This window comes from Bombus vosnesenskii, unplaced genomic scaffold (assembly GCF_011952255.1).
Source record: "Bombus vosnesenskii isolate JDL3184/JDL3185 unplaced genomic scaffold, Bvos_JDL3184-5_v1.1 scf7180000013395, whole genome shotgun sequence".
In the NCBI taxonomy this organism is placed as follows: Eukaryota; Metazoa; Arthropoda; class Insecta; order Hymenoptera; family Apidae; genus Bombus; species Bombus vosnesenskii.
This window is the reverse complement of record NW_022883020.1, coordinates 208,571-217,283: the sequence shown is the minus strand read 5'-3', so window position 1 is coordinate 217,283 and position 8,713 is coordinate 208,571. Positions and strand designations below refer to the sequence as shown.

General features: G+C 38.6%; 1 protein-coding gene across 2 annotated transcripts; it reads right to left on the bottom strand.

Annotated features, from left to right (window-relative positions):
• Nucleotides 1-1,161: 1,161 nt before the first annotated feature.
• LOC117237652 lies at nt 1,162-8,695 on the bottom strand. Of its 2 annotated transcripts, XM_033501822.1 has the most exons (11): nt 8,558-8,571; nt 6,727-6,831; nt 6,188-6,326; nt 5,455-5,619; nt 4,851-5,382; nt 4,181-4,738; nt 3,634-4,089; nt 3,365-3,553; nt 2,398-3,260; nt 1,798-2,241; nt 1,162-1,473 (listed from the first exon to the last, which is right to left on the bottom strand). In XM_033501822.1, the coding sequence occupies exons 1-11, from the start codon at nt 8,569-8,571 to the stop codon at nt 1,279-1,281; spliced, it is 3,660 nt and encodes a 1,219-aa protein (XP_033357713.1). In that variant the 3' UTR covers nt 1,162-1,278. The 2 variants fall into 2 exon arrangements, with proteins under 2 accessions (XP_033357713.1, XP_033357714.1); XM_033501823.1 differs by lacking the exon at nt 6,727-6,831 and having other exon boundaries at nt 1,279-1,473; nt 8,558-8,695.
• Nucleotides 8,696-8,713: the final 18 nt, after the last annotated feature.

Here is an 8,713-nt window from a genome sequence, read left to right as displayed (position 1 = left end):
ATAACTAGATAATGCTAGTGTTAGTGTAAAAGCAGGTAATCGTTACGAATGATCGACGATGGCGATAACTTGCTAACGCAAACATTTTTTGGCTCGTGTGTGAACTGTTATCTACGTAAACTTCTATACAATATTTACATAAACAAAAATACCGTCCGTTGTAACGTAATAGCGATAATCACTTGTGATATTTCTCTCCTCTTCTGTTATACATATAATTTAAATACTACGTTTAAATATATAATTTACTGGTAACACTTTCCTCGTTAAAAATTGTACAAATCGGAATAAGCGGTCATTTGTAAATAATACGAGTATATGTATATCTTGTACTGCGTATTGTTCAAATATTTCTAACATTAAAAATCATTCTATATGATATAGCTCAATGTAAAATATAAACTTATTATGCCTATATAACGACACCGTTCTGATTAACAAATCACGATGCTCTATCATGAAAAATACAATCTTTCTCTGTTTCTTTCTTTTTTATCTTTTTTCTTCTTTTCATTTCTTTTTTTCTTTTTCTTTTTTTTTTTTTTTTTTCAGGGCTTTCTCACTTTTGTAGAGAGGTAAATCTTCAAAGGCTACAGGAAAAGAAACACACTTGTACAGCTTGCTAATCTTTTGCAATGTTTACTCCTCGATAAACGTTGTACACGTGAATTCGTCGCTTATACAAAAAAGATCATCGCGGAGTGCAGCTATACACGGTAACACATGATTTTTTTTTTTTTATCTTACACGAGATTCAACAATGATCGAGTAAAAAAGCCGTCCGCGTTTGTTCAACGCGGTAACAAGGGTTGGTAAAATATATAATATGAATATATAGCGATATACATAATATAATCTAATAATCTCTATCTGTATAACATATAATCTGCGTATAAATAATAAATAGAAAAACGAGGAGCGGGGAAAACGCGGGTGTGATTAGCTTGGTAATAACTTTAGCACTAAATTACCATTACGAACATCCACGGATCTATGGGGCCATCGTGTGCGTGTACGTGTGTGCGTGTGTGCGCGCGAGAGCGCGCGTTTGTGTGTCTGTGTGTATGTGTGTGTGGGGGCCGTGTGTGTCTGTGTGTGGGGGCGCGCGTGTCTGAGAGACAATGAGAAAAAAAAAGAAAAGGAGAGAAAAAGAAAAACAGAAAAGTGAGAACGATAATAGAGAAACAGTGAAATAACTAACAATACGTGTGAATATACAGCTGATTCATTTGGCATAGTAGTCTAGAGCGTTCCTTTTTCTAGCGCGCAATAGAATGGTCAGTGAAGATCATCGACCCAAGCAGTTTCTAATGACTCGATAAGAGTACGAACAAAAGCCATTTCTTTTCGTGCATTTTCCAAGATCACGCGGGGATCTTGCGAGGTACAGCGCAGTATATTTGGTGCCATCACCATTGCTAAATTGTTTGCATCCATTTTAGTACGGGCAACGACTTCCGGCCTGGCGAAAATCTGCAACAAGTATTTTATACATTGTGGTAATCCCAAATGAAGAAACGAGAAACTAAGAGAAACGAGGCCACTCTACAGTGACCTCGTTAGTTTCGATTAACCTCCTCTGACAAATTTACGGCAAGAATGACAGTTGATCGTTTGATTAATACCGACGATTAACGTTAAAGTTCCCTAATTTAAATAGGGGCGCACTTTGATTAACGATTCGCTACTTTGACAGTTGAGCGATAACAATGCGTATCTTTAATAATCGATAATTCATACTTCGCATTCAGTAATCGTAGATAAGTAAGACTAACACTGATAGCTAAGAATACCAACCTGAAGGAATCGTATTAGATGACAAAGAACACGACGATTCAAATCAGGCAGACGATCTACAAGCGCGGCGACATTGGCTGCGGAAGCTTCGGCATCATCGTGCCTCATCGACACGCATTCCGTGTAAAAGGAATCAGGTATCAACGGTTCGTAAAGCTCTCGAACCCATAATTTTAACAAAGATGCGGGTGCATGAGCATCTTGAGAAGCTGCCAAAATCGTACCATCCTCGAACCTGTCCAGGCACGACTTTAAAGCACTGACCTCGTCCGCGTCCGCGGACACTCTGAATATCCCCTCCGTCAAGATACCACCTCGAGCAAGCACTTGACGCGTCAACGTGGTCTGTATCCATGGTAACTCTCGATTTGGGAATCTGTCTCTCTGCAGGGCCATTACTTCCGATAACGTCGCCCCAAACATGGACGCCCGGAAAATCTGAATCTATGATTAAATTAAAAGCGAATGAATGTCCATTTGTCATAGTGTGAAGAAATTTACGGTAACGCTGTGTTGGCCACTTGTAAAATGTAAACAAATAAAATAAGATATAAGACAATAAAGTAAAATAAGGTTGCGTAGTGAAAGGAAGAAACATACTCTCGCTTGATCGATATCTTCTATAGTGGCCTTGCGAGGCTGTCGCTTGCCATGTGCTCCAATTCGTTGTAAACGACGGCAGGCGACGGTTGCATAATGACTAACTTGCACGTGAATCGGCCACTTGGCCACTTCCGAAAACTGAAAATTCGGATCACGATGTCTGTTCATATAGCCTTCGAGATAAGGCTCGAACGTAGCGCTGGGCGGCACAAACGCCAGACAGACAGCCATCAATTCCCAACCTCTACGTAAACTTTCTTTCCTTGGATTCTCTGTAGTTTGTCTACATATCTGGACGTATAATTCGTCCCGTAATGGCGGCTTCGAATACGCTGTATTCACAATGTCCATAGCTACACTGTCTAATGTCATTCCTACGTTAGCTTTCCGATCGCCCATGTACACTTGCACCAGCCTAAACAGATTGCAGGCTTCCCGTTTCAGTAACTTTTCACCATCTACGACTACCAGCATTGGCTGTGGTATAGGATCTTTAGACCAACTAAGAATGTCGCGGACGCTGAACTTCTTCCGGAACAACAATCTCAGTCCCTTCGGCCGTCCGCAGTTCAGGTTAAGATTGTCTTGTGCGTATTTCTCGATGTCGCCACCGCCCGCGCTGTCATCTCGCCTCGCCTCGTCCACGTCTGTGTTGTCCACACCGATACCAACGCTAGGAACCGAACTTATCGCGGTAGACGGTAGAACTGGCGGCTGTCTTGTAGTTGCTGTCACGGTTTCTCTTGTATCGGCTTGCGAGGCGATATTCGGTGGCGACGGTGGTCGTACTTGTGGCCTCGTTAGAGTGTCAGCAGTATTGTAATACGTCGCTAATCCAGCAGTATCGTAGTTACCCAAATCTACAATAATAATATAAATATCATTTCAACGTACTGAGATACATATTTTTACGAATATAATTAAATCCACGTTCCTCTTAGTTCCTGGATAAATAATAACTAACCTGCATAGTGATCTTCAAGGTATTCTTGACTGGACGAATCACCTTGATTGCTCGCTGCTTCGTCATCCGCAAATTGATCGTCGGAATCGTCATCGGCTCTTCCACCAATACCTTCGCCTCTTCCACCCTCTTCGTCCAATGAATCGTCACCTTCTTCTACTAACAACGGATCCCCAAACTTGTAACAACCTATAAAATTATTATTTTATTATATAAAAGTATTATTAATTATCTAAGGTACAGTTATGCTTTCACTATTGTAGACGTGCCTGAGAGTTTTGCTTGCTGAAGAATATAATGCTGAAGCGGCAACAAATGATCGTCGTCAGGTAACAGATTTCCATAAAAGCACGGAGGTGGACTCGGATTACCATTACTCCTCTTCTTTTTACTATCATCTACCTCTGTGAGCCCTTCTGTTTCTTCGCCCACAGCGCTATTGCTGCTACTATTACTGCTATTGCTACTGCTAGTATTACTACTAAGCCTTTGTCTAGGTTGTTCGTGACTCTGACTAATAAGGTAACGCTCGTGCATAGAATCATCGTCCCTATCTCTTCTTCTTGACTGTTGCTGCTGCTGCTGCTGCTGCTGATGCTGTTGCTGTTGTTGCTGCTGCTGCTGCTGCTGCTGCTGATGATGATGATGATGCAATTGTTGCAGCTTTTGTTGCTGTTTCTGCTGCTGTACAAAACTGTAACTGCGAGCCAGTGGCTGCGGCATGCCTTAAAAGATATAAGAAAAGAGAATGGATTAAAATACAAGATACTGATGATTAATTAATTTTAAAGGAACATGAATTATCGTCGTACTTACAATCCAACGAATTGTTACATGCAGTATTCCTTCTATATTCTTTTTCTCTATCACGCTCTCGTTCTCTTTCTCGTTCTGCAACCTCGAGGCTTCTCTGCTTCGACGTATTGCTCAAAACGCTCACACCTCTGACAAGGCTCTTCGAAGGCTCATTTCTTTCGGCTAACATTGCGCCGTACATATCTCTAACATTCGCTTCTGAAAGCGACACTGAACATCCATGATGCCTTCTACCTATACTACCAGTATTATCTTGCTTATTCATATTACGCGGATGCATGGAACTTGGATAAAAGGCTGAAGTGTTTGTTTTGTCCAAACTATTTACTCTTTCCCTATGATGAATTTCCCTTTCCCTATCTCTATCCCTATGATAACGATTACTGCTTTCCACCAGGGAGCCATACTTCTCACCCTGTGATTTATAACTATGACTCAACTGAACTTCTGGCGGACGGTACGGAGGCATCTCTTGCCTAAATCTAGATTCCATCAATGACTCCCGATATGGCGAAGTACTTGGTTCAGGACCGTACGAACCTCTACTACTTTCTCTACCTACAGCAACAAAACGGATTAAGGTAATTTCTTACTTCCCCTTTTGCATTCTGTTTGAATGAAGATTATTACAGATCTTAATTTTTTAATGAAACTTAACTCACATTCTTACCATTTTTATTCTTTTCCAATTCTAAATTCCCTGCCCTACCCTCGCGTTGTGAATCAGCAAACGTCTTCTTCTTAAATAGGGGAGTACTAGTTGACAGTGACAAACCTAATGGAGGTGGTTCACCCAACGGTACCGATTTCTGATTCTTCACACTTTCTAAAGTGCCACTCTTGTGTCCCCTAGCTTCCAACGTACCGCTGTGTTGCCTGGGCGAAGATTGTGCTTGAATTGCCGGTGCCTGGGCGACGGAACGATGATGATGCCGAAGAGGAGAATCCAACAATCGATAGCCGGTCGATTCCAAAGACGTGCGACTGTGAGAAACAGAACTGTCACTAGATCGACCAGAATCCTGAGAATGATTATGCTGACGTCGTGTTGTGGGCACTTCGTGATGCCTATGATGTCTATTATTATGATGGTGGTGGTGGTGGTGATGATGCCGCCTTGAAGATGGAGATGGAGAAGGGGGAGACGTTTGAAGGTCCACGCCAACACTGGATGTTCTCGTTTTATTTACACTACCACTTTGCTATAATAAAAGGTAGTATAGTTCTATGCCGATCGTTCTTTTAGCATAAAGACCGTAAGGCGAAGGACTTACCAACGAAGAGGATAAATTGGAACTTTCTTGATGATTAAATCTTGTTAATCGGCTGACTGAAGGAGTTTGTGTCTGTGTTGATACAGACTCTTTCTTTCTTGGCTCGGTTGATTTCTGAGTATCGGCTCCACTACTACTTGCTGGTTCTGTATTTTGCTTTAATGTCTACAATACGACAAATTCTTATAATTCTTTCTATTAAATGTAATGTTGGTACTATTATAAACAAAGTAAATAACAAATATAACCAAATACTCCTTATTTATCAAAATCATTTAAAGTTAAAATATATTATCTACGCTAGAAAATAAAAATGTGATACAAGCGAACAAAACATAAAATGTTCTGAAATGATTTTCATGCTTTCAATATGGTATAATGTATACCAGTGTTTTTCTCCTAGCTACAAACAGCTATTTATAGCTGTATGGAGAGCAGACAGCTTGCTCACTTATATCTTCAACATCCTACAGGGAGACAACATTGATGTATAGAAAAGCTTCTAAATCATTATGTCTACACATACCATGGAATTTGTATCCCTGAGAAGTCAAACGCTATGTTCAGTGAGTAAATATACGCAATGTCAACAGACTTTTATCAGTAAACGGAATTTCAAATATTCAAGAGGCCCGCCTAATTTTTTAATTTTTTGCGCAGTATGACAGATATTTTTAATGCTGTATCACCGCCGTTCTAAATTACATATTTGTTATCAAAGTGAATCACTCACCTGAAGCTTTGCTAAAGGAATGATGTCGCAATCACTTGGACGGTGCCACACAGTTTTCTGGGATGTCGCATTGTAATAATAAAATCGTGAAGTATTTTGATCAAATAATTCCCACCATTGATTGTTATCTGTCTTTTTCCTATAATAAAAAGCAGAACAATGATACATACATATGAACTCCTAATACTTGAGAAACTATTATTTAAGTTACAATCCAATAAATTTCATCAAGTAATATAAAACTATTCACTTTGATTACTATTAAATGTAGGTTACAAAGAACATTAAGATTCCATACATGTGTCATGTAGAAATCTTGTTAATTATAAATGCTTCCTATATCATAAAAGGAAAAGCTTACATGACGATAACTTTCACCAAGCTGATTAGATCAAAAAGACGGTTTAATCTTTTTAGGCAACTGATTATTTTTCTTAATGAGGAAATTGACTTTGTAATTCATTGCAATGTAATTCAATGTTAATTATATCTTGGAGCATTTACTTATAAAAGAATATATATATATATTTCTGTCTTACACTGGTACACCAGGTGGAGGATCCCATACACATTCTCCAGTTGTGAGATTAGCATACATATGCTCCTTGGTGCGAGGTTCTATAATTTCTACCCATTCCATTCTACTGCAATATTACAAAGGATTTTTTATTTTAAACATATAAATAATTACAAATAACATATATTAATTTCATCGAAATAATTTATCGTAGAGAAATAATTTTATTGTTCTCTTTCAGAAAACCTCTCCTTTTTTTCTATAGAAAATTTACTTAAAAAGATCTACTGTATAGATTAATAACAATACTAAAATAAACATTATTAAGAAGTATACAAGCGATATTTAAACCTGATAAAATCACTAGTGCACACATTAAATCATTAAAGCATGTGGGATGCACACGAAGATAAATTTGTTGTTCCTTTTTATTACTATAATTAAAAACTCTAAAAATAGTGCGGCAAAGTGAAAAAAAAAAGAGAATATATAAATATATATATATACGGTATGTTTAATGCATGGATTAGATCGAGGGGATATTATATACAGTACATTTAATGACAACCGGTCCAATACAGTTTTAGTAAACCGGGAGATAGAATCGCAGCGGATTAGCCATAAGATATAAATAATTAATCGATAGCATTCTGTCAAATTTACGGGGCAAAAATGGGACACGAAAACGCTTTATCGAAGTTTATTTTCCTTAGTTAATAAACATCGTAGATAAACTAGAAATCTCTATAGTGGAAAAAAGCTTTGGTCCTTCTAGTAAAATGTTCGAAACAACGGGGAAGTGCAAACATTTAAAAACGAGGAAAGTTTCGTTGTAATAAAAGGGTGTCCCCCCCCCCCCCCCACCCCTGTAACCATAAATTGATAGGAATGCTGGCTGCAATACGAGCAACCGTCTGATGTCATGCTATCCGTTTAATTGACCGAAATAGGCAGCAGAAATCCATTCGTGCATAGTTGTATACAAAGGAGCGGAAAAAACGAAAGTGGTGAAAGAGACAGAGAGGAAAAGGCGACACACGCATGACTTCGATAATTCGTACATACAGGGTGTTGCAGCGGCTATGTTACAATCGGCAATAGGGTGATTCTATATGAAAAAACAAGTCGATAATATAGAATAAAATTTATTCATATGACGTTTCGTTTTCGAGAAAATCGAGATTGAAAATTTGTCAAATACATTTGAACTTGGTCAATTCCGCATTGAATAGAAGTAAATAATCGACAGGAAATTATTCTATATGTGAAAATAAGCGAAAGATAAAGAATAGTATATGTTCATAAAACTTAGTAAGACTTAGTAAAGCTCATAAGTAACTTTTTAAGTAAGTAACTATTTTCTTGAAAACGAGACCTGGACTCCACTTATTTTCACAAGTAGAATAACCTAATGCTGATCGTTTTATTCGTACCTAGTCTGTAATTAGCCAAGTTTAAGTATACTTTATAAATTCTGTAATTAGTTTGTTTCCAGAACGAGGCATCATACCAACAAATTTTGTTCTATAGTTTCGAATTGTTTGTTCACGTAAAATCACCCTATTGCTGATTGTAACACAGTTGCTGGAACACCCTGTATACATGAAATACGAAATTGTTAAAATGAATCTTGTTGAACTTAAAGACCCGCCCAGTTATGTATATTGATAAACTTAAAAATCATTAAGAGAAACACTATCGTGCGTTCGAAGAATATGACGAGGCTCTCTGCGAGAAAACTGGGACGGGTCACTGGGAAAAAAATTCACTATCGATCCGCGAAACATAGCCACTATATCGCAGCGATGGTACTTATTTCCATTCCCCTAGAATCGAACGAATTTCATTCTTACCCGTCGGAAGCCATCGCGAACAATCAATCCGTGTATCAGCGAAAACAAAACACCTCACGTCACTCGGTGAACACTTTGTGACACTTCACGAGCGCTGCAGTGACACTTCGATGTCGCAACGTCCCATTTCCACGAGCACGAGCGACGCAGCCCCTT